General features: G+C 39.3%; 1 protein-coding gene across 4 annotated transcripts; it reads right to left on the bottom strand.

The window, feature by feature from the left end:
- Nucleotides 1-207: 207 nt before the first annotated feature.
- On the bottom strand, nucleotides 208-24,054 carry sh3tc2 (SH3 domain and tetratricopeptide repeats 2). 4 transcript variants are annotated; one of them, XM_017433050.3, is made up of 23 exons: nucleotides 23,788-24,054; nucleotides 17,419-17,527; nucleotides 15,679-15,777; nucleotides 14,299-14,424; nucleotides 13,363-13,490; nucleotides 13,116-13,221; nucleotides 12,851-12,994; nucleotides 11,638-11,839; nucleotides 11,456-11,529; nucleotides 11,119-11,314; nucleotides 10,767-10,903; nucleotides 9,746-9,796; nucleotides 9,362-9,660; nucleotides 8,732-8,926; nucleotides 6,787-7,647; nucleotides 6,477-6,697; nucleotides 6,203-6,369; nucleotides 5,784-5,961; nucleotides 5,545-5,695; nucleotides 5,054-5,176; nucleotides 4,822-4,972; nucleotides 4,510-4,706; nucleotides 208-3,308 (listed from the first exon to the last, which is right to left on the bottom strand). In XM_017433050.3, the coding sequence occupies exons 2-23, from the start codon at nucleotides 17,441-17,443 to the stop codon at nucleotides 2,598-2,600; spliced, it is 4,542 nt and encodes a 1,513-aa protein (XP_017288539.1). In that variant the 5' UTR covers nucleotides 17,444-17,527; nucleotides 23,788-24,054; the 3' UTR covers nucleotides 208-2,597. The 4 variants fall into 4 exon arrangements, with proteins under 4 accessions (XP_017288539.1, XP_017288540.1, XP_024865567.1 ...); XM_017433051.3 differs by lacking the exon at nucleotides 17,419-17,527; XM_025009799.2 differs by lacking the exons at nucleotides 17,419-17,527; nucleotides 23,788-24,054 and adding an exon at nucleotides 17,528-17,822.
- Nucleotides 24,055-25,433: the final 1,379 nt, after the last annotated feature.

The raw sequence follows: 25,433 nt of genomic DNA, 5'->3' as shown, positions 1-25,433 counted from the left end.
TTAATAACATTCCTGAGCACTTTCTGTTCTGCAGCCCCTCTCACTTGTGAAGTCATTTAAGGAGCATTTTTGGGTCCTTTGCTGGGTTTGCAGATGAATGTTTGGCAATGGGGGGAAGGGGGATGGTGCATAGTAAGATTTCTGTTAAAAGAGAGCAATGAGTTCATTTCCACAAAATTATTCTCAAGAACTGAATTGAATAGAAAGTTTCAATAATCCGGTTTTATTTTTCTTTCACAGGTCTAAGGGAATGCAAAATCTGTCTGGGACCAGAGAAAAGAAGAAGATTGGTTGAGAATGGGCAGGGCAGGTGAGTTCAAGGATCGGCAGGTAGATAAAACCATACAGTTCGGGTTGAATGGTGCCTGATGGAATCCAGATTAAGGTGAGTTGAGACAAGCCATCCACTCACATTGTAATAGTCCTGTTCTTGCTTCGTCAACATCAAGGTTGAAGAAGCAAAAACAGGACTAGTAGAATGCAGAGGCAATCACTAGGCTCTAAATGAAAGTCAAAGTTCATCATGACGGTGAATGATGGGTTTTTGTTTTTAACTCCTTTTTTTGGATCATGATGGTAAAAACTATCTGGCAAAGAATTTAACAGAGGTTCAAGCTGGTCTTTAAGTAGCAGAAAAGTAATGAGTAATTGACAAACAGGTGTAAAACCTATTGAAACCTTGGAGGTAGGAGCTCTACCAGAGGGTAAATCCCACAGTGACAGTCAGCCAGCCCACAGCCATTGTGGGAAATAATGGAACAGAAAAAAAGTAAGAGGAGGAAACAAAGGAAGAGCAGAAACTCTTAGAAACCCCAAATCCTGACAGACTTAACTCATTAAGTTTGAATGCAAAGTGGGTTACAACTGTAACATAATTTTTTCCAGGTTGCAAAGATGGACTGTTCAACACCCACTGTAAATGAAGCACGCTTGATTGCATAGCTCTGGTCTAAATCAATAGAAACACAAGCAGTTTCGTTTGGCTTGGATGTAAATGGTTTAAGAACCAAAACTAATCTGATTAAACGTAGTTATTAGAGGACACATTTTACTCAGCTTACCATAATCATCAACGTGATGGAAACATTTTCGATCCACTCATAGAAAAGCACCTGATACCACACAGGCTGCACATGGAGAGCTGAGTGTTCACAGACAACCTCTCGTTAAAATGAGAATATTAGTACAAGGCTGCCCTCTTGAGGTGGTTTCTGCAATATGGCCAAATCTACAGAACAGACCTTATTGCAGAGTTGACCAGTTCTTCTGTTACATCCTTTTCTGTTGTTGATCTTCTCCAAATTAATATTCTGTATTTTTGTATAATTTTTAAGATAGTAAATTAAACAACAGGGATATAATCAAAGAGTGTACACTTGGAAAAATAGAGACATGTAGTAGACCTAATTCCAAAATGAGGTTGTTCAAAAAGCTAACAACAACTATTGAGAAAGTATTCTCAACAACCTTTTCACAGAACCACACTTCAAAATGTCTGGAATACAATATTGGAATTCCTCTGTGATTCTATTAAAATAAATTTATTTAAATGAAATGAAATCTATGTAACTTCGGTAAAGAGAATATTTGAAATATTTTAAAATTTCTCTTTACTTGTAAATGGGTAATGTTGCTTGGTATTTTGGGGTATCAGTGTGTGTAAACTATCAGTTTTATTGTGGAAACCTTATGAATTCCATAATCCAAAGACATACAGATAGGAATCTAATTATGCACAAAACCCAGAGTTTATTGCAATTTATTGCATATTGTAGGCCTATTTTTTAATTCAAGTAAAGTATGTCTCATTTGAGACTTGTAACTGTAATTAGTCCAGCAAAGATCTTTAAAATAAAAGCATTGTGTTGCTTTTCAATGTATAATCAGGTTTTCAAAAAAACATCCAAAAGTTTATTAAAAACATTTTAGTTAATTTTTTAGATCTTTTAAAAATTTACTAAAGAACTTTCTTAAATGAAAAAAAATATTTTTGTCCCATGCTGACTGAGATGCTGTGCTACCTCGATGATTTCTCTTTTCTGCCCTTTTCAACATCTTTTAAGATCTGCACCAATATAAATAGGAACCTTGTAAGATCCATCAGCTAAACATTTATAAATCAAACCCTGATTAGGAACCAAAATCCTTGACAAGTTAAGGAGAAGAGGGTCTGGATGTAAGACAGGAATATAACTGGGAACAATACGTTTAAATCCAGTTTTTTCCCAGATTGCAATGTGAAATTTAAGATCTACTTTACTAAAATAATAAAAAAAACATATGAAATCAAAACTCAGCAGCCAAAGTAGCATTTGTAATGTTTGTTGTATCTCCACAAAACTTAAGCAATGTAGAAAACATATAAGTGCTGTGAACTGTAAATCCTCAGAATATATTAGACATGCTTTGAACTGAGTAAAACTCTAACAGATTTACAGTACTGACATCATAATTTGTAGAAAAATTGCCATCTGGCTGGAACGTTGTGAACGGTTGGTCTGGCAAAGGCACCAGACGACCAGAAGGAAGGAAATGTCTCTGAAAAACAAAGTGCCACAGGATTGACGTCAGTGTACTTATTCTAACGTAAAACTTTATCATAGTTTATCCTCTTTAGGCTCAGTTTGAGTTGGGTCTACATCAGAGTCTGTGTCTTTAGTGGGGGTGTTTTGATCCTCAGAATCAGTGTCTCTGGTATCTGCGTGTCCTGTGACCTCACTTGTGTGACTGACAGGAATTTGACTGGGCATGCTGTGGTCAGAATCAAACTCGGAGTCTTTACCATCTGTCGGGTTCTGGTAAGTGTCAGTGGTGCTGCTGGAGTCTGAGATCTGCTCTTTAGCTGTGTCAAAGGACCCAGTTAAGATGCTGTCGGTATAGGACTGACTGTCTGTGTCAGCAGGACCGTAACGCTGACCCTTCAGGCTGGAATCCTCTCCAAGATTCATGTCTGCACATCTCTCCTTTGAGTTTGTGTGGCTCGTGTGAAGTGAAGGAGCTGAATTATCTTGACACCTCTCAGCATATCCAATATCAGCATCCGAGCACTTTTCCCTTCTTTGGTCAGGCTCTCTGTCTGCATCATCGACATTCTCCATTTCATCAGCAGAGTTACCCACGAGAGCCAAAACTCTCTTCAGACTCTGAGCTCTGTCTCTGTAAACTTGGCACAACTGAGCATCAGGCATGTGGTTGCAATGGATCTCAGCCAACTTCATGTACACTACATACAGAGTTTTGGGGTTAGCTTGGTCCTCAAGAGCAGCTGCCAGAGCCAACTGGAAGTAGCCCACTGCATCGAAAGCATCCTGTGTACAGAACAGAGATCAGAATATCAAAACTAAATGGTATAATTGTTTTGCTTGTTGGGTGGATTTTGCCTGTCATATTTTGCTCTTCATAGAAATACAGAATTGTAAAGGCAATGATAGTGTTGCTCCAAAAATGAAAGTCAGTATTTTTTGGTTGCACCTTGTAATTTAGGCCACTAGATAAAATTACTTTCTACCTAATGGGCCTCTAGGATTTAATGTTAGCCAATAATTTTTGCAAAATATGCCCTAAAGTTTGTACCGCATGGCCATGTGATTAAAAGTAGCCTGATTTATCAGTCAGCCAATTACTGAGGGTAATTTTTGTCATTTTTGAAAGAAAGGTTAAGAAACTTTAAGTCTTACCTTTCATACATTTAATTGGTTAAATAGGAGATGTTATTTTAAAAAAGAAAATATGCATAACCTTCCACTCAGAATTGCACTCATAACAAGCCTTCACTCAGCTGTAGTGAAGGTAAAAATGTGTACATCAGCCAAAAGGCTAAATGTTTTGGGTTTTTTTTTTCCTCTTTTTGGAAATCTAATAAATTTCACTGTCAGATGTGGTCCACAAGGGAACAATGTTTTGTGAACAAGACAAAGTCTTTATTGTTTCAGCTTTGCGTTCACGCAGAAACAGATTTTAGGAGCGCTGAATTGAGAACAAGTTCCGGAACGAAAACAATTTTAAGACGCCATCCTTGCTTTTTTTAGAGTCAAACTAAACCTTTTGACAATGATCACGTCATAGCCTCACCTGGACATTTCTAGGAATGGTGTTGTGTTCCCGAGGATATTTTTAGAAATAACAAATAAAAATTTGTTTTGAATAACCTGTTTTTGTGAGAACAAAGTTCATTCAACACCTCATTTTTTTAACTGGTTACATAATAAATGTTATTTTAAGAGAGAAAAAATTGATAACTTTATGCTCAGAAATGCTTCAGTAAACTGTAGCAAAGGTGAAAATGTGTACTGACCAGGGTGAAAGGCTACATGCTTTTTTCTCCCTGAAATTTAATAAGTTGTAATGTTAATGAACATTAAACTGTTGTATTTATGGACCAAAATTAAACAAACAAATGAGCTGGCTTTGTAAATGAAGCGTCAGCTGACTTAAAAAATTGTTATTGGCCAAATAAAGAACCTTGTTGTTCGACTTGTATATGTGATAGTGTCAAACTGTCTCCAGTACCTTGAGTTCATACAGGGTAAGGTTTCCCAGTCTGCAATAGAGTTTAGAGTAGTATTGAGTCTCCCTGGGATGCTGCAGGATCGGTGGACACAGAGACAGAGACTTCAGGTAGTAGTTTTCTGCCATCTCAAACTGCTGCAGGTTGTAATAAATTGTAGCCAGCCGATGATAGGTAGACCTCTCATTCTCACGCACTCCTGAGGGAGAAACAAATAAATTTTGACACAGAGGCGTGCCACAAAGAGAAGCTGTAGACGTGAGTTCATATCTTTATGTAAACACAAGTGCTCAGGTCGTGCTTCTGGTCCATACCTGTTTGGTTCGCAATCTGAATGGCCAAAGTAGCGTACTGCAGAGCCTCTTCCTGCTCTCCTTGGTTCATCAGCAGCTCTGTCAGTTTACTCAACACACGAAACTCTGAATGGATGTCATTGATGCTTCGTGCAAATGGCAAACTTCCATCCTGAGAAAAATACCACATTGTGGTATAGTTGCTGTGACACAAACAAACTACACAAAGTTTCCATTTTTTTCTCCCACTTACCCTGTAGAAATTCAGCGAAGCCTTTCGGTTTCTGTGACCTTTGAAGTAAACATCTCCTGCCTCCTCGTAGATGCTCATAGCAAAGTGAGGATCGTTCATTCTCAGGGCTGTCTTCACTGCTGCCTGCAAACATTATTTCTTATTATAGTTACATTCTTTTTCAATCGCTGGGAATCTTTTTCAGATTGCCAAGGATAATTGTACCTTTTGCAGGATTTGAAAGAAGAAGAAAAGTGAATTAGAAGTAAAAGTAGCCCTTGTAGTCAACTTTTTTCACAACTTGTGCACTCACAAACATGAACGGCAAAGACACACAACAAAGCAAAGAAAAGCCCTTTTATTGAGGTCATTGCCTGCTCAGGAATGTTGAGGGTGGACATTCCCTGAATACCAGCTTTATAAAAGAATCAAATCCAGAACAAGGAAAAAAACAAACAACTGTAACTGAATACGCAACCGCTCTACGCTCGCATATTAAACTTCCTCCTTACCTGCAGGTACATGTCAGCCAGCTCGTCCTCCTGGATCAGGTAGTAGATGCGTCCCACCTGCAGCCAGGTCTCTGACTCTTCCTCTCTCCTGCCCAGATCAATAGAAATCCTCAGGCTCTGCTTGGTGTAGTCAAGAGACTTACGAGATGACCTATGCCGCAAAATTAGAAATATAGTGTAAAACAGACCAATTTGAAGCAAGAAAATCTTTCTGAAAAGGGAGGAGATAAAAAGTTTACTTTTCTGTGTTGAGAGAGAGGTAGAAGCTGCTGAGTTTTTCCAGACACTCTCCCTCCAGCCTCTTGTCCTTCAGCTGTCTGGACACGGACACGCAGTGCTCATAGTAAACAATACTCTGACCGTAGAGCAGCATGTCAGCATACAGCCGACTCAAAAGCTTGGCCACTACTGTTTGACCTGCAACCAGGACAAAAAAAAACAACATCATGTTTGTCCTGAAGCAAAATATACATCTGTAAGTTTGTGATATGAAATAATATGAAGCAGATAATAGCAACATTAACATTTGAGTTATAAAAAAGGGAAAACAAAGGGAGAAAACAGTATACTTTTGACAAATTAACATTTTTGCAGGATTTTAAATAACACTTACATCAAGTTACATCTGCTTTCTATTAATGGTTGAGATGATACTTACTGTGCAAATTTTTGGCATGTAGTGCAATTAACAATCCCATTTCATAACATGCCCTGATGTTCTGATTCTTTCCTCTATCCTTGTAGCTTCGTCCAAGCCAAAGGTAGGTCTGAACATGCTCTTCATCTGTCGGGCTCTCCCAAAGATCCAGGAAAAGGCACAGGGATCTAGTATAGAGAAAATAAGTACCATGAACATGAATGCTTTTTCGTTTTCTTTCTTTTTTTTCTGTCATTTCAGCATGGAATTTAAGTAAGTAAGACAAGCAGCTGACCTGACCAGGAAGCGTTCTGCAACCAAAGATGCCCCAGCATCTAAAGCCAGACAGCCCAGATTGGCCAGTGCGAGGGCCTGGTTCCTTTGGTTTCCACTCTCTCTGGAGATCACCAGGGCAGAATGAAGATGCCAGCCTGCCTCTCGAACACGACCCTGATGCCTCAGGCACAAAGCTAAGAGGTTATGGATCACTCCTCGCTGAGTGGGACTGTCTGTGCTCTGAAAAGAGATTCCCACAGAGGCTCTTATTAAAAAATATGTTTATCAGATAAAGAAAAACATTTGATTTTCATCAATGGCTGATGTACCTGCAGGGATGTAAGCAGTGGTTCAAGAATACTCTGGGCTCTCTCAGCCTGGCCCGTCAACACCAACAACCACCCGAGTAGCACAGAAGCCTCAAAGCCATCCTCCTCATTGATGTGGCTTCCTGCCTCCACGGCTTGTTGGGCACAGTGCACTGCCTTGTCAAGTGCACCATACTGTTGGTAAACCGAGGCCAGGCCCAAACACAGGTCCCTTTGCATCTTCATGTCATCCCCCTTCCCAGCTACTGCCAGGGCCTGCTGCAGGTAAACTACAATCTGAGCAGGAAGGAGGGAGGTTCCATCTTTCCAGCTTGGATTCAGACGAACAGAGTTTCTGACAAACAACTTGATCTTTAGAAAGGCCTCGTTGATTGAATGATCTTGTCTTGAATCTAGGCTAAGTGAGGCTAAGGCTAAATAAGGCATATATTTACGATGATAGAGCCAGCTCAAGAGCCAGTTAAGGTCCAAAGGTACTATAGGTCCTCCCTCGGTCGTTGACAGCGTCGCTGATAGGAACTGGAGTCGCTCAACAAAGGGAAGGGCATCGTCAGTCTTCCTCAGGAGCAGAAGAAGGCTGGAGATGAGGTAGCAGACGCGAGCCTCCAAGTATTTGTCCCCCAAGACGACTGATCTCCTCAGGAGCAGCTTTAGCAGTTCTACTTCATCTTTGGCTGTGAATGTGTGGCTGGGAAGGCAGAGGAGCAGAGCGCTGGCCTTCTCCAGAATCTGGGGCAGTTTGTCATTCATACGTTGCTTCAAGTAAATGGCAGTGAGGTTGGTGAAAAGAGCCACAAGGAGCGGAATGTCAGAGAAACCATCAACTCGAACCTTCATAGCTTCCTCATAGTATACACGTGCCTGAGGAGAAAAGAAACTGATTCCAAAGAGATGCAGACTCACCAGATTTACAGTCATGAATTCATGAGTTATGAGTTTTTAATTATCAGGACATAATCAAAATGATATGATTTTCACCAAGTCAAAAGATTATTCAAATCTAACTTGAAGAGCACCAAAACACACAACAAATTCCACCAAGTCATTATTTATTAAGCATAAACAAAAGCAAAATAGAACAACCGTGAAAATGTATCCTTGTTGCTTCCATGGGATTTAAGAGTGAAAATATCAGCTAGGTGCTGCTGATCAAATGCACTTGATGTGAGCTGTGAGCACCTCTTTAAAAGCAAAAGTTTGGACTGTTTGCTGCTTTGGAGCAAACATCTGTTCGCACCAAAGCATGTGATCAAATATGATCATTCTAGAGAGAGAAAGCTTATTTAAAAGTGAAAAATATTTAAGACAGTTCCCAGTCTTTCAGAGAGGGACTGTCTTAGTAAATTAAAAAAAAACAAAACAAACAAAAAAAAACTGCAACAATCTCAAGAGCTCCATCTCAGACTCAACAGGCCTCAATTAGCAGGTTCCAGGTTAAAGTTTATGACAGGATAATTAGAAATGGACTGAACAAATATGGCTTGTTTGGAAGGGTTGCAGGAGAAAACCTCTCTAAAAGAAACATGGCAGCAGAAATTAGGTTTGCAAAGTTTCATTAAGTTTTAACAATTACCTTTGGGCACATAAGACCAAAGTAAAGATGTTTACCCATGATGCACAGTACCATGTTTAGCAAACAACACAAACACAGCATATCAGCACAACATCAACAACAGAAAACAACTACTTCAAGTTATTGTTGCTGATGGTGGTTCTACAAGCTATTAAATAATGGGATGTACTTAGTGTTTTAACACACAACTTTTCCATTTTGTTTCGTTTTTTTGTTTAGTCAGTAATGAAATGGTGAAATCTGTTGTGTGTCTTTGCATAGCTGAGGTTAGATTTGAATAAATTTAGAACCTGGTCAGGACCAGATTATTCTAATTTAGTGCTAAAACCTTACAACTGAAAGTGAAATGGAATGTCCCACATCTGCACCTACCTGGGAGAACTTCAGCTTCCTGGCACACAGTCTACCGAGTACGAAACATGCCCGTCGATGAGCCCAGTGCATGCCCATTCTCTTGGCACACTCCCTGACACTCTCAAGATGCCCCAACAGCTCATCCTCATTCTTACCGCTGAAAGTCATCCACAGGAAGGAACACTGTAGGTCATACAGGGGCAGGAAATCCTCCTGGCAGAAACAACAAACAAAAGGTTTTAGAGTTCATTTAGACAAAAAACAGAGAAAAGAAGTTTACACATCATGCTATCTTATGTACAGGTTCAACTGAACTAGTTTTCAGTGTTGAAACGGTGAACTTTCAAAGAAGTGGTATCAGGCACAGCTTTGCTTATGTGTGCGTGTTTCTCTTGTGCTCTAAAAAGAAGCCTTTTAGAGCAAAGGAAGTTGTGCTCATGTACTGGTTTGTAGATAAGCATGGCAATGATCTGCTGTTCAATATTTATTAATGAGACAAAGGATCAATTTTAAGAATTTTGTATAAGAACTGCTCTATCTCCAGGTTTGACTCAACGCCTCACTTGATAACAACTCAAACAGGTTGGTGAAAAGTGTGCGGTGGCGCTGGAATAAAGCAGTGATTGAGTTAACTGTGACTCCTCCGACCTTGAAGTGTTCCTGGTTGAGCAGAGTCAGTGTGGGGTCACTGAGCTCAGACTCTTCCCCATCCCAGCTGTTCTCTTCCAGGAAAAGAGGTGGGTCCTCCTGGAACTCATCCAAACCTCTGAACGTCTCATCCAGATTGAAAGATAAGCGCTCTCCCTCTCGTGGCAGAGGATTGCAAGACTGATGAAAAGAAATGCGTGGGGAGGTGAACGAGGCACGAGGAGAGGACTGGTAGATGGTTGTCCCTTCACTTCTTTCTGACATGAGGCTCTGGCGAGCGCTCGACAGACCCGTATGATCTGTGAAGAAGACGGACAGATGAGCATGTAGCAAACAACACAAAACGTTTAAAACTACTAAAATGTTTAAACATTTGAACATTACCATGTTTTGGATGACCCAGGATGTACATGAAGTCAGTCTCATCCAATCGATCTGGAAACACACAAGTAGCTATTTCAGTTTTTTTTCTAAAGGGATAGTTTAGGTCTTCAGCAGTGAGATTCTGTGAAACTAATAAACAAATAATATCTTACTTGATTTAGATAGCTCTTTGAACAACCTCACTTAGGAAAAATTCTGGCTGCAATATATAGCTAATGCCTAGCCTGAGTAGGGCCAGGACCAAAGTGGATTGCTGACATAATAAAACGGGTTTATTCTTAATTTTCTTTTTTTGTTTGTTTGTGCAAGCAATATTTTATAAAACCTTTTGTTGTTGCCATTTTTGCATGACATGTTCATTCACGTCTAAGGTTAATTCATGTGCAAATAGCAGCGGCAACAGGCAGTTGTAGCAGTTTTGATTGAGCCTGGGGAACTTCCAGCTAAAATATTATAACATTTTTGTCAGAATAAGCATGTAATAAGAAACTGACAGCTATGTAAAGATTTATAAAATAGCAAAATGTGAATCTCTATGAAATTTTGACGACTGAAATTATTTTAAAATGACAGACATCTCATTTGGCTTGTACCCCCCTTGAATCAGCCATTAGCTGTTCAATATAAACCATTTCTTCAAACTGGTACTGTTCAAGAACTATCGGCAACAGGTAAGATATTGATTGCTTATAACCTTTCCACAGAACCTCACTTCCAAAGATCTATAGTATCCATTAAAATAAATTTGTTTGCCACTTATTTATTAGTACAGAGACAAGTGTTTAGGATTTACAAATACTGCACACCAGACTATTTATAGCCTAAGTCAACTTGCAAAGAGGTCCGAAGGAAATCAGATTTTTTTGAATGAATGAATCACTGACTTTATTTAAGAAGCTAATTGAAGCAAAACAGCAATCCAAACATGACCGATATTTCAGGTATGCTGCTTTGGCACTACCCCTATTTGCTTTCTAACTGACAAAACAACACATCTAGATTGGCCCATTCATTCCTTTACCTATTCTGTACACAGAGCTGATTTCAGAGGAGAAAAGTCTGTCCAGCAGGCTGCTGTCACTCATATCTGAGCTACACGGGTTAACCTGAGCCAGGCTGGCCTTCTCCTCCTCAGTCAGAAAAACCAATTGTTCGTCTCTGTGGGATCAAAACAAGGGAAGCATTATGATTTTTGCAATCTCACCCTGCCCAGACCTCAAACACACTATATGACATCACCATAGAAGAGATGAGAAATTCTGTAAACAAGAGTTAGCACATTTGGATGCAGTTAAGTATTTTAAAATAAAAAATGCTCGTTGCAATGGGACTTGTAATTTCAAGCTTTTAAAAAAAAAAAAAAAAATTCTTACAGGGGTATAGCATTGAGAGGTTTGACGTGGGCTCTGTGTACAAAACCAACGTGTTCTGTGGAGGGGAGTTTTCCGATAAAAACGTCCACTCCTCGGAGCAGAAGACCCTGGATTTCCACAATGTCTCCCTGGTTCAGCTGGAGCTCGTCTGGTTCCATCGGACTGTAGTCAACTATAGCTACACACGAACCTGTCACTGAGGACAAATACAGAACAAAAAATGATGAAATTGTTGTGCCTACTATATACTATGAACATTTGTGGAACATACTGTGGAATCAGAAGTGAAGTTTTGATGTTCACTACATGCAAACTATTATATGCAGAAAAGCTTTACCGATCGAATGTTCAAACAGTTCCTTTTCTATTGGTGAGCATCCCGCATGGCCTGGATACTTCCTCAGGAACCACCTGGCAAAACAAGAAGTAAAATGAAACAAAATCGTGTCAAAGCCTTGCTGCCTTTTGGTGAGGATCATATGGTTTTGTTCATGCTTAAAGTGTACTGAGGTGACTCACTGATAGAAGGGGTAGGGCAGCGGCTGCATGGCCTCGACAGGCACCAGGCCGTGGTTTCCTGTGGAGATCATGGTGCCCTCCCACATGCTGTCCTGCCCCGTGTCTCGAACAATCAGCAGGTCATTCTTTTTGAACCGCAGCTTCTCTTCGTCGTCTTCATCCAGCTCACTTCCTGTGAACAGTGCCTTGGCGAAGAAGGATCCTGCAGTGAGAAGGACAGCTTAAAGAAATCTAGATCCGCAAAATATTTTCAGCTCAAGATTTTGGTTTTGATAAAAATGTTTTACTATTTAGCTCCCTGCTCACTGCACAGCTACTGTGCCCTCATTCAGTCACAAATGATGGATGGTGTATAACCTCCCTCCTATTAAGTTAATGTAATTTTCATCACTATTTTGCCAGCACTGCAGTTTTGTTTTTTATAGGTTCCATGAGGCTTTTATTCCTGGGAAACAGCAGTGATGTCTGAGCATAAAGAGGGAGAAATGTGCTGTACATTTATTGAGAATGTGGTAGAATCAGTCTGCTAAGAAAACACAAACTAAGTTTGCATTTAAAATTAAAAATTTATTTTGAAGGTGACTGTTTTATCAGCAGCCTTTGTGTGCACATGAGCAGCTGAGTCTCTCTTCAGGGTAAGCAGAGTTTGTGAGTGACTTAGGATCAAGTCAGTACATGGTACAGAGTGCTGAGTGTGTGGAGAACTGAACAGAATGGGTTTTTTGGGGATTGTAAATAAAATTAGCGCTGTCAGACCAAACACAGAGAGTTACAGAGCAGGAACACATATCAGAAGCTTTGTTGCCCAGTCTGTTAAAAGCAACAAGGCCTTCTTACTAAGATTTACACATCCAGGCATGGTGCAGTCAAAATTAGTTTTGTGATATTTCAGAAAGAGCAAAAAACAGTAAGCTGTTCTCTGATGGGGAGTTTATTAAAGTGTTTGGTGAACACAAGAACAGAGGATATTTCCACACACAAAATTTCCCTTTGGGAAAAAGAAGTTGTTCGTCTCTGTTTTAGATTCTTGCTGCACAGGTTACTCTACCAAAACAGAAAGCTTTAAATTGCAGATTTTGTTTAAACTGATTTATTTCTGTTTACACTTGCTAATGAACCTATTATTAAGAACAGCATAGTTATTCTGTATTGTGTTGGCTGTATTTATTTTAAAAAAGTAAGAATATTAATCTCATAAAAGAACATTGCTTACCTTCTTGTAGAAGAAGACCCAGGTACAGGGTGGCCAGATGTTCCTCGTTTACCGTCACATTGATCTCCAACTCACTAAGCAGCTCTGGGTCCAGCCAGAATGACTGATCACACAGGAAGTTCTCCAAGCAACGAGCTACATGACCTGGATCACAGAAACCCCCAACAGAAAACAGTACTGTGACACTAGAACCAAAATAAATACTGAAGACAGTGAAGCCCAATTTGACTGTGTGGAGGATAAAACATATTTTAGTCAGCTTTACCTAATGAAAGATATGTTGAAAACTTCCAGATCTCCTCCACAGTCTTGAATGTGAGCACAAAGCTATCCTTCTCGGCATGCACAGAGACAAGACGGGCAGACAGGTCCTACAGGAACAGGAACAAGTCTCAGGTTACAGCTGTATATCATGTGTCTACATACAGTCACGTATGTAAATCACTTCACTGGTAAATTAAAGACGTTGAAAGTGCAGTAAAGTGTCTGTAGCGTGTGTTATTGGGATTCACTTTAAAGAGTTGTGCAACATCTTTGCTATTGCTCTCCACCACTCGGAGTTGTGTGCGCAGTGCCTCCTGCAGGGTCTGATCAGGATCATCACAGGAGCGCCTCCGCCCAGTAAACAGGAGCACAATTTCTAGATAATAGACAAGCACGACAGTACCAGTTACATTCTTCCTAGACCTGGATCATTTCTTAGGAAGGATTAAAGTATGGGTAGAAAACATATCAAAATTAAAACTACCATTCCTTGAAGAAAAAAATGTCACCCACCATCTTGCATGCCAAAGTTTGAATAAAGATTTTCTGCTATATGTTGGTGCTCAGAGTTCAGGCCTAATACAGCCTTCTGGGAGTTTCATTAAAATCCATCCAATGGTCCATGAGCTATTTTGCTAACAGACAGACAGACAAGCAAACACATGCACACCTGCACACAGGCATAGGCACTTACATGATCACCTGCCTTTAATGGCGGCAGGCAATAATAAAAAGTCTGAATCATAAATATTCTGGTGTTCTTTTCTGTTTTTAGTCACAAAAAAACTTGGTGGGGGTGGGGAAGGTCTGAACTGAACAAGTTTTGTTCTTCACAAGCAAAAGAGACAAAACTTTTTGACGAGTTTATTAAAGATCCTCTGTGAGTGCTTTCATTATAAAGATGTGCTTTGTGAGCACAATTTGACTCCCTGGAGGATATAACGGAAGCATTAGGCCTTTTACTGGACTCTCAGTGTGGCTATTTAAATCCATATCAGAGGAAAAACCTGGGGGATGTGATGGATGAAGCTGAGCTGCTGATTGAGTAAATCATTAGAAGACAGGGGGAACAAGCTTCATCTGTATTCATAAAACTAGTCTCCATTTGAAATGTCTGATTAATCTGGTTTAGACAAGCTGGAAGTCACAACTAGTCAGGTGAGGGAAAACAGGGTGATGTGTACCTGAAGAATGCTTATCGCCTACTGAGACAATACTTCCTCGAAGGAAGGCCTTATTCTTCTTCCAGTAGCTGTCATTTTCTGCCACTCCTTCACCTGCTTCTCCAACCAGACCGTCCTCTTCCTCACCTGGTTCAAGGAACAAAGAAAAACATCAGGAGAACAGCTTCACGGTCAAATAAAGATCATGTATTTAAGGCCAAATGGAGACCACCAGGTAAAAAAAGCAAAACAAAAGAAAACTTAATCTATTGTTTGTTAAACATCAGCATCTTTTAGGATTATGTGTGAGACAATCCGGTGTGTTGAAGGTGAAAACTATTTTTTATCAAAATGTTCATCAGAAATACCTGCTTCACCTATATTCACCTTGACACAAGATAGTGATCACTGTTTGTATTTTAAAAACAATACTTGTAGCTGGTATTATAACATGCTGTATACATAAAATACAGCAGTTATTGTGTATCATCGCCCACCAATGGGCAATGATGTTTTTCCCTGTGTCTGTGTGTGTTTGTTGGTCTGTTGTGTAAAAATATTTCATAAACTGAAACACAATACAATACTGAAGTGAAACTCTCTGAAAGTAATCATTAGATGTACCTCTACAACTGATTAATTTCTGGAGTCAACCAAATTCAAGATGGAGGCTACAACCAACTAACCTTTGACAACACAAAAATGGCTTCAAGTCAGTCCCTTTTACAGATATTGAGCTGAAATTTGGTGTGGTAGTATTCGAGAGTATATTCTTAACACATATTCTGAGCATTAACAGATCTCACAGCACTGTGTGAAATCACGAAACACGCTTATTTTAAGATTGAATCTAAACATCTCTAAGTCTGTCATTTCTCAACACAAGATAATCCTTTAAGGTATGCTAGGTTTCTAATTTGTTCTGTTTTTGAACACGTCTTGACCACATGAAAGTTTAAAAGTGTCAGTTTAAACCAGTTTGCATTTTTACTACGTCTAAAAAGGACAGAGACCAAGCTTTTGAGTTATTAACTGTTTTCACTGTTCATCTACTGGCTGGCTGTAATTTATTTTAGGAATTTATCTCAGCATATGAACAGGGCTCCAATAGTGTCAAACATATAAATATTTGCAGGATAGCACTCATAATAACTGGTTCTGGCCCTACTTGCTTTTACATATATATATAATTTCAATAAAGTGGTGACGAGCTTCCTCATGTTTGCGCCATTGTGCAGGGAGGATATCCCAAACACTTCCTCAGTGTGTGACCCGAAGGAAAGCAGCTCTGAATCTGGTTCACATTAACCTCACAAGTTATTAACATCCCAAATGAATGAACAATTTTATTGCAAAGAAGTTTTCAATGTCTGGCTCGTCTCTGTGACACGGCTGCCATACCTTGAGTCATGTTGTCGTTTCCTGAGAAGTGTTCATTTGCTCCCCCAAGAGTGTACGGTGGTTCCCTCCAAAGAGCGTCCAGCTCAGCAGGAGAGATATCTGTTGAAGCAGGAGCAGAGGAGTTTAAATGTTTTCTTCATTTTAAAATCTCTCAGCAATACACCTGAAGCTGCTAGTCTGAGCATGGAGGAAAATTTGCGTCCTCGATGCCAGCACTCTTCCATGTGTACAGTAAAAATGAAGCTACAGCCAGCAGCTACTTAGCTTAGTTTGTTTCAGCGTGAAAAAGTGTAAAGGAAATAGTTTGGCAGGCTCAGGCCAAATTAAACAAAATCTGCTTATCAGCACCTCCAAAGCTTATTTACGTGTTCGGTGGAGCATTCAGCTTATGAGCGAGGCTCTGTGTTGACAGAGAGCAATTATCAGATCAACATCAGAGATACAGAGACTTTTAAACACTATATAGATTACAGACTTTTACACAGTAAACAAGATATAACAGGTTAACATGTTATTTTAGGTTTTGTAGTGAGATTAGATTTTACTAGTTTTTAAACTAAACATAAAGGTTTGGATCTTTTAAGTTGGGCTCTTTGAAAAGGTTATAAAGATTTATTATCTTATCTGTTTAAGTAGATTGATGCTGTCTTAAAACAACTCCAGTCTCAAAATTTTCATGTAAACGCTAATTTATTAACCTTCACATTGTAAATAATTTCATATTACACAAATATTTACATACAATTCTATGATTATCATTTGCAAGTGCTAATAGTGGTAGCACTTCATGTATAGACTGGGTCACTTCCAGCAGGAATACTTCCAGAATTTTGCCAAAATAATAATTTAAGGCATAAATGACAGTAGTGTAAAGGTTTGTAAATAGTGTTTTCATGAACTGCTAGAAAATCTTTGAGTTTGAAGTTGTTTTAAGATTGCAGCAATCTTTGGTCTTGGCCCTGTTAGACACACTTCAGCTTGTAAATTCAGTCAGAATTTAACTCTATTTTCCATACTTTGTTCAAAAAGCTATCTACAACAAGTAAGATATTAATTGTTCATAATCTTTCCACAGAACACTACTTTTAAAAGACCTGAACTATAACTTTCATGTCTCCTGGCTGTAGCTTTACTGCACAGACATCTTATTGGAGTACATAATATTTTTTAAAAAGTTAGCTATTTGTTAAAGAAATAATTTTAAAAAAAAAAGGTTTCAGGATATGCGAGGGTGTTGAACTCCGCTGGGAAAGATGAATTCAGCCATTCATATTAGAAACACCAGGTTTGAGCTGTTGGTTAGTCTGCGGAGTTATCAGAGGGAAACACACAGACCAGACAAACACAGCTGCACTGACAGCAAAACCTTCAGCTGCCCTGAGCCTGACTCCTCAGAGCGCAATTTCATTATGTCAGTACGGTCACAATATCAGACAAAAAGGAATAACACACAACCACATAAAGACACAAACTAAATATCTGAATGAGAATGACACTTTCACCCCCTTCATTTTAACATGCTTTGTAAGTTAAAAACCACAACAGAACATTATTATCTTAGTGCAAAGCATTCACAACGAGACAATGGGGAGCAACACACTATGCAACATGACATTATGCCAAAGGGGACAACAGCCTATTCTTTCCATCAGAGCGCAGTTAGCACAGGCAGGACTGCTTGAGTCAACACAAGCAGAGTTATGCTGTTATAGTGCAGGATCACACCATTCCCCCTCCTACCTTCTTGGCTAAACAAGTTACCCATGTTGTGTATTTTGTGCTATGTCCCTGCCTATCTGAATGTCCGTCTCATGACAGCAGAGCACAGAGAGCCGGGGCTCGGACCGACCTGTGAAGGAGGAGAGGCAGACTTTGATGAGCGGTCGGCAGCAGGAGCAGCTGAGGAGAGGTCTGCAGCAACAAGACGCCATCTGGCCCAGGAGTCGGCAGCTCCCAGAGATCAATGCCATCCCATCGGCTTCCCTCAGCCACTTTAACAACAACTCCCTCTCTTCCTTTCTGTTGCACAAGCCCTGCTTCCCTTCCTATTCCTGTAGTCCCTTTTCCTGCCTCACTACCACTATCGGTAAGAGTTAGTGAGATCTGTTCCTTCTGTCCCCCCCGTGAGGCTTAACTCCTCTTCTCCACTAACTGTCTGGGACTGGCTCGCTTTGTAATATTTCTTACCCTCACTGTCTCCATCTCCACCCTCCCACCAGTGCCTCTCTCTCTGCTCAGTCGCTGCCCAGACAATCAGTCGATGCACAAAGCACTCTTTGCAGTTGGTATGAGTGTGTAGGGGGCAGGCCTCAGTGAGAGTTTCCCCTACGTTTTATCTGTGTGTGTGTCAGGAAAAATATGCACAGAATGTGTGTGAGTGTTGTGGGGTTTTTTTTGTTTTTTTTTTGTTAAGTGTCTTGCTGCGATAATGTATTGCTGACCCACTGTAAGGCAATGCCTCAAAGGGCCAGGCTGCAAGGTCGAACCAAAGTGGAGGCGAGAGTCGTCTGGTGGCCCTGACTCTGGATCAGACACTGAATAGTAGGAGGATTTGACTGTTCGGATTTGTGATGTAAAAATGAATGTGTGTGTCACCAAAATATTCTGTAAAGTGAGCACCAGAACCACTCACCCTCGTGTGACCCATCATGAGCTGAAAAGGAAATTGTCTGTAATGAAACAATGGCTTCATTGAGGATGGAAAAAACTTTTAACCGTATTTTTAATATAGTTCCTTTGTGATGTTTTATTTGAAGTGAAAAGCTCTCCAGTTCTAAAACTGCACTAAAGTTCATGCCACATTTAGTGTGTCAACATTTAAATCTCAAAAGACTGATTGGTTTGTGCAATATTTCTCTTGGTACAGTAACATGAACTATGGAATACAACATTTCTTTTCATCAATTGTTTTCTTCATTACATGCTGTATGTATTTATAAGCCTGTTTAATGGTGATTGTGTTATATACCCTTCTGGTGAATCATATTTCTATTATATAAGTTTGCTTTATTAGTGTGTTTATTTATCAATCGATTGTAAATGCAGCTATTGGTACAGCACAGAGTCCAAAACAATTTTACCCAGGGAACCAATATTTTATTGTATAATAAGATAATGTATTGTAATGCATTGTACAGCATATTATTGTATCTTATAGTATTAGTATCATATCATGTCATATTGTGTCATGCCATATTGTACTGTATAATATTTAACTATTACAGAGTGTTTATGCTTGAATTGTTATTACAACCTGTAGCAAATAACTACCAAACAAATTATTATTTAAAGCTGCAGTTACTGATGTTTTCAACCACACAGAGATAAGTTATAAAACCAATCTCTACAAATTGCATTATAACATTGTAACTTAATAGGTGAAGCAAAACTTAAGACTATTTACTGCTAACATTTTGCAAGTTTAATAATGTTGGTCAACACTCAGCCATAAACAAAATTTCCAAATACTTAACCAGTAAAGCTAACACTAACCAAGTTGTCACATAAGTCAAAGAGTAGGAAACCCAAATGCGAGGCACAGAGATGGATTTGTGGTTGGAAATTGGACCCACTACTAAAAATGGTACACAAAAAGATATAACCATATAAAAAGTAGCAGTTTTTTTTTAAAGAAAGGTTGGCGTTAGCTAGGGTTGAAAAAAGTTACTTTTTTCAAACAATTCCAGGAGCTGTTTCATTGCTAGAGGCTATTTACTGGCTACTTCACACATATTAGAGTAGAATCTGCCTTTTTTCTCTTTACATTATTAGATTATGTTATTTTTGTTGTGTGCAGGGGGACACACAGGAAATCATCATCTCTTTTAAATGGTATATGCATATCTAGATGAATTGTTGATTGCTTTTACGTATTGTGCGTTGAGTTAGCAGTTTTTTAAAGAACAAAAAAGCTGTAGCAGCAACTCTCTTTCAAACAATTTGAAAACACAAAATACAAATTTTTGTGTCAGTTTATTGCAATTAGAAATCTGTTTGCAGAACAAATATCAAGTTTTATATCTGCCTTGTTAAAAAAAGCCTTCCAATAAGGAGCTATGCAACAGGTAAAGGAATTGCAGAAGGAGTTTAAAGTAAAGGTTACAATAGTAAAAACAGAATATAAGAATAGAGTAGAGGGAAGGTTAACTTCAGGGAACCAAAGGGATCATGGCAGAGCCTAAACACCATGATGAGCAGAGTTTTTAAGCCTGTATCAGCTGAACCCAACCTCCTTTGCAGAGGAACTGAAAATATTCTTCAGCAGATTCAACAGCAGTTCCACTCAAACCAGCTGGATCTCTTAAACTCCCAGCACCTCTTTTAAAGATATCATTATTGATGAATCTCTGGTATCGTCAATCCTCCATCAAGTTAATCCACACAAGGCCCCTGATCCTGACAGACTCAGGGGTAGAGTTCCACTCAGGTAAGTGGGCTTCTCACTAAACTGGTTCTGGTTATGTCCCCAGTCATTGGAGGGAATCCCACATCATTCCCTAAGAAGACCCAAAGGACTATAGAACAACAGCATTAACATCAACTTTAACCCTCCCATGGCCTTCGGGTCAAATTGACCTGAAGTTAGAAGGGCTTCTCTACCTCTCTTCATGTCTCTCTCTTCTGACGGCTTCAAGAAGGTTAAGCAAATGTATGCAAAGAGTGGTGTGTGACCACCTGACTGACATGGTGGCTGCAAAACTGGATCCACTACAGTTTGCCTGCAAATCAAGACACGGTGTAGAGGATGAAAGCCTTACACTTTCAGACATGGCCAAAAGAAATCTGGACTCTGTCCATCCTCATACTAGGATTCTGCTCATGGATTTCTCTTCCGCTTTTAATAACCTTAATAATAATAACTTGCTGCAATACTTTCAGATTCATTTATTTTTGATTTTTTTGGATTCAGTGCTTTTTTATTGGACAGACCACAACAAGTGTTTGTCAATGGTTTCAAATCTAACAAATTGGCCTTAAAATCAGGACTCCCCCAAGAATGTATCTCCCATTCTCTTCTCTATTTATATAAATCCTTTTTCATGTCATAGTGAACGAATGGTTCTTTTTAAATATGCAAAGCAACTGTGAAGTGGGGGTCGAGCCAAAACCCCAGAGCCTGTTCCAGCCACAGATCATCCAGGGCCAGCAGGTGGAGCAGGTGGATTTCTTTAAGTACCTTGGAACAGAGATAGACACAAACCTGTCTTTCTTGCCTCAGTTTACAAGAAGGCCCAACAATATATCTTCCTGCTGAGGAAATATAAGACCTTTCATGTCAGCAGGATCACACAAACCTGAATTTACAAATCCCTGAGATTGATTGAGTCTACTTTAACTTTTAATATTTTATCCTGGTTTAACTTCATCGATGTAAAACAGGAAGCACAATTACATTCAAAATACATAGAATAATGACTCCTTGTTCAAAAGGTCTGACCTCCAACTCCAGGAAGGAGTTTGTGATTTCATAAAAGGCTTCCTGAAATATAAAGCCTCACATTTTTTACATTCCTAGTTCGCAGTTTCCCTGCATCAGACTCTAACTGTGCTATAAAATTTCAGAGGCAACCACTTTTAGGAAAATAATGCACATCAAATCATTTATTATGATGTTGAATCGAACTTTTAAAAATGCATAACAACTGGTAAGCCTTTTACGAATGCTTTTGTTTTTTTGGGGTTTTTTTTTCGTCGACTTTTCTCTGCTGTGACTGCATGTAACTTCCAGTCATTGAAAACAAATGTACGCAGTTTGTTCCTCTTTCGGTGCCTGATTACCGCTCTGCCTCAGCATTCTGGAAGCCAGTAGCCTGATTTCCTCATCTGGGATCCGTGTCTCTGTCTTATTATTGTAGCGGCTGAGCGGTCATGGTTGAGTCTGTGCGTGTGGATCAAGTGAGGCAGAAAGCTGTAAACAGGCCGAAGGCGTGTCAGGGCACATCCTGACCCTCTTCAGACTGCCCTGCTTGTTTCTCTTAGTGAAGCAGATGTCTAATCTAATAAACGTCTCAAGGCTGATGAGTGGGATCACATGCATGGGATTTTGTACGCACAGGGATCAGAATCTTCTTAAAACACACTGAGACTGACTTAAAAACAACTGAATCTGTTCTCTTCTGATGCTAATTTAGTCACAATACCCCTATGCACTAGAACACCTGTGGATCAAACAATTGTTTTCTGGCAGCTGTAGTGTCTGAACACCTCTTCTACTGCAGAGCTGTAGCACAACTTTACCAAAGTTTCTGCTAGAACATAATTAGAGACCAGTTGGAGCCACAAACACACTACTGCTGCTTGTAATGACAGAGAGTGTCTCGTCTAATGACCACATGCCATAAATTAAAGGGCTAGCACTCTTTGAAGAAATATATATCACACTGCTTTTCATGCCCAAGTTTTAAACTAAGATCTTCTTATGTTGAGGAATGATGGCGTTAGAGGTGTTTTGGTCAAACCTTGAAAATAAAATTATGCTTGGTCTCATGGAAAATCACAAGATATCCCACGATGCATTAGTGCTTGAGTATGAGTTAGAGATGATTGTCAGCTACTACCACATCAAATTTTAGCTGTGGTGGCCATCTTCTATAGAACTGACTCAGAAAGTTATTTATTTGTAGGTGTTCATGCAATGATTACATTCAGAGAGTTACAATAAAACCTGTCAGGTGGTTTGGGAGATGAATTGCTGAAAATCAACAAGGACTTCAACCATTAATGCTAAAGTTTTAGGCAAAGATCTTGTGCAATGAGTAGCACCAGTCGTATGTGAAGGGAATGACTCTCAGCTACTACCACAACATTGCATTGACTTCCATTCATTTCTGTTGCCTAATTTTGACACTTACACTAAACCCAATCATTACCAGTACATGCCTAGCCCTATCCCTAAACCAAGCTCAATTCACACCCCACCCCTAACCCAAATATGACGTTACACAATATTAGGACCAGGCTTTGGTTCGCATAAGGAAAACTGGCCCTGACAAGGTAGGTGTATACCAGAAAAGGTCCAAAAACAGTAACAAAAAACAGGTATACACACAGAGAAACCAAAGAAGGCCATTACATGGTCATGTGCCTTTCATAATGACTGGTAATAATAACAACAACAACAACAACAACAATAATAAGAAGAAGAATATGAACTGATGAAAGATTTAAACCTAACTAGTCTGTTTAATATTTTATAATTCTATATTCATCATGACTTGTGAATTTATTACATATTTATAATGATCTTTATTATGTTAATGTTCTCGCTAAGTTATTAGGCAATTATTTGAGAAATAATCATTTGCAATTCCAGAGAAATAGTTGCACAATCCAATCTGGCAGGACATTTGTGTGTGTTTTTAATGTAAGAGGCTCTCCACTGGGCCACTTCTGGCCTGTGGACCACCAGTTAATGATCACTAGCTTCTAGTCTCCACGTAGTCTGAAATGCAACTGTGCCACTTTTGGCTCCGTGACAGAAATTAACCAACATTCTAATGAGAAAAATATGGTGTCAGATGTGGTTGTTTGAGGTATTTGAGTCTGTATATTTGTGGCTAAAATGTGAGGGTTCTTTATGTGGAAGAAGAGAAAGCAAAGAGAGTAACATGAGACAGGAGCTACAGTCTTCTAAGTTTAGACTGGATCCCTGATAGGTCGCACACATGTTAGCGTGTCCGAGATAGAGCGTCCTGCAGGGAGATTCCCACACAGCTGCACAGCACCGTTTGTTAATCTGAAACAAACACTTTGAATTCATAGATTTTTGTGGAGAAATCGGTTTTAACTGCAGGATCTGATCATCTTTCATCTGTCAGAATCAGAGTGGAGACACACTAAGGCTACAGGTTATTGTCATAAACTGCTCCTTTTGGACTTTGGATCTATTTACCTACATAACCAAACCAATAGTAGGAAAAAAAGGCAAATCTCTAGGTGACAGTCATTCCCATTATAAAGATTTACTCCCTATGAAACTCATTGTGGGTAATTTTATGGTTATGTTGCAAAGTACAAAGTACAGCTGTGTTTACTAAAATGAGTCAGTTTTGGACACAACCTGATTTTAAAATAAATACAAAATAAAATAAAATAAAGAAAAATCCTTACCTCTGTGTTGCTGCCAGCTCTTCCGATTCAAGACATTCCTTCTGTGCTTCTTTTAAATCACTGTTTCTCTTTCTAGGTGTGTGTAGTTTCACCACAAAGCTGGTAGACTGCGAGTCATTCCAGCTGATGACTCTGTCGTCATTCTCCGCTCTCAAAACTACAGAATGCAAATAATAAAAAAAAGCATGTAAGTCAGTGAGAGTGGGCTAATCTCGGTGTGTGTGTGTGTGTGTGTTTGCGGTTCGGAGGCTATCAAAGGCAACATATCACTGACTGAGGAAGTTTAAAGCTCTAACTCCTCCCTACTTTTTTTTTGTGGAAAGGATGGCACAGCCTACTTTCTCTCCCTCAAACACTCACACACGGACACACACACACACATATACCCCCCCACACCCTCCCCTGTCAAAATCTGCAAAACATTTGAGCCAACAGAAGGACAGAAGCAGTAAAAAAATAAAACTCTGATTATAAAACATGTTTTGCAGCAGGTCATGTGTTCTGTCTGCCTGATTACGGAGAAAAACCTACTGTGTTTGCATATTCTGCTGCACCAGTTGTACCAGCTTGACTCACCCTGAGTGGAGCGATGACAGCAGATTACAACCACAAACACTCAGCTGTTATGCAGTCAGATTCCCAGAATGGAATGCATTTACACAAACCTGTATTACAAGACACACTCATCTACTGGTAATCTACTTGAAATACTAGAAATGTGGCAGATTAACAATTGGAATAAAAAGCCGAGGGATAAAACACCATCTACCTCTTCGTCATTCACTTATGAGGTTGTGTACATACATGTCTGAGTAAGGGGAGACAATTATGAATGAATGAATGAATGAATTAATGAATTAATGAATGAATGAATCAATCAATCAATCAATCAATGGATCAATATATACTTTATTGATCCCCAAGGGGAAATTGCCTTTATTTTATTGTCTTTATTATCCTGAGGCACACTGCTTTGGTTATTTTATCTTTTATGATGTGTTTGTGTCTGTTTGTTAGAAAAATATTTCATGAAGCACTAAACAAGTTTTATTGAAACTTGCCAAAAGTAATCATGAACGTATATCTAGCTAATGAACTCATGAAGTCAAAAGACAGCTTCCACAGCTAACTGACCTTTAAAAACCCCAACATGGCTATAATTCTGTCAATTTTACAGATATTGACCTAAACGTTAGTGTGGTAGTAGCTGAGACTGATCTCCAACACATACTCTGAGCGCCAACAGAATGTGGGAGATATTTGTTTAAAACTTTGCCATTAACTATTTGGAGTCAACTCTTTCTGTCTGTGAACAAAATAACTCGTGATTTTATGGAAACTTCCAGAAAGTAATCAGTGGTTGTACATCCACAACAGATTAACTTTTGGTGTCAGTCCAAATCAAGATGAACGCCACAGCCAACTGACACAAGCCAATACAAGAATGAATGTACCTTAGTCAGTTTTACAACTACCAAGCTAAAATTTGATGTGGTAGTAGCTGAGAGTCATTCAAAACAAATACTCTGAGCATGACAACTCATAATGTTGCATGAGATATCCTTATGTTCATGGTTTGACCTAAACGGCTACAACTCCATCATTTGCCATCATAAGATGTTCTGACATAAAGGATGGCAGGCGAT

Source organism: Kryptolebias marmoratus, linkage group LG9 (assembly GCF_001649575.2).
Source record: "Kryptolebias marmoratus isolate JLee-2015 linkage group LG9, ASM164957v2, whole genome shotgun sequence".
NCBI classification, from domain to species: domain Eukaryota; kingdom Metazoa; phylum Chordata; class Actinopteri; order Cyprinodontiformes; family Rivulidae; genus Kryptolebias; species Kryptolebias marmoratus.
Note: the sequence above shows the minus strand (reverse complement) of the source record. Positions and strands in the feature narration are given on the sequence as shown.

Coding starts and splice junctions, on each gene's coding strand:
- sh3tc2 (XM_025009799.2), bottom strand. CDS start 17,648: ATGGCATTGATCTCTGGGAGCTGCCGACTCCTGGGCCAGATGGCGTCT. Junction 12,995..13,115: donor TTCAACATATCTTTCATTAG/GTAAAGCTGACT, acceptor TCTGTGATCCAG/GTCATGTAGCTCGTTGCTTG. Junction 4,973..5,053: donor CTTCGCTGAATTTCTACAGG/GTAAGTGGGAGA, acceptor TATTTTTCTCAG/GATGGAAGTTTGCCATTTGC.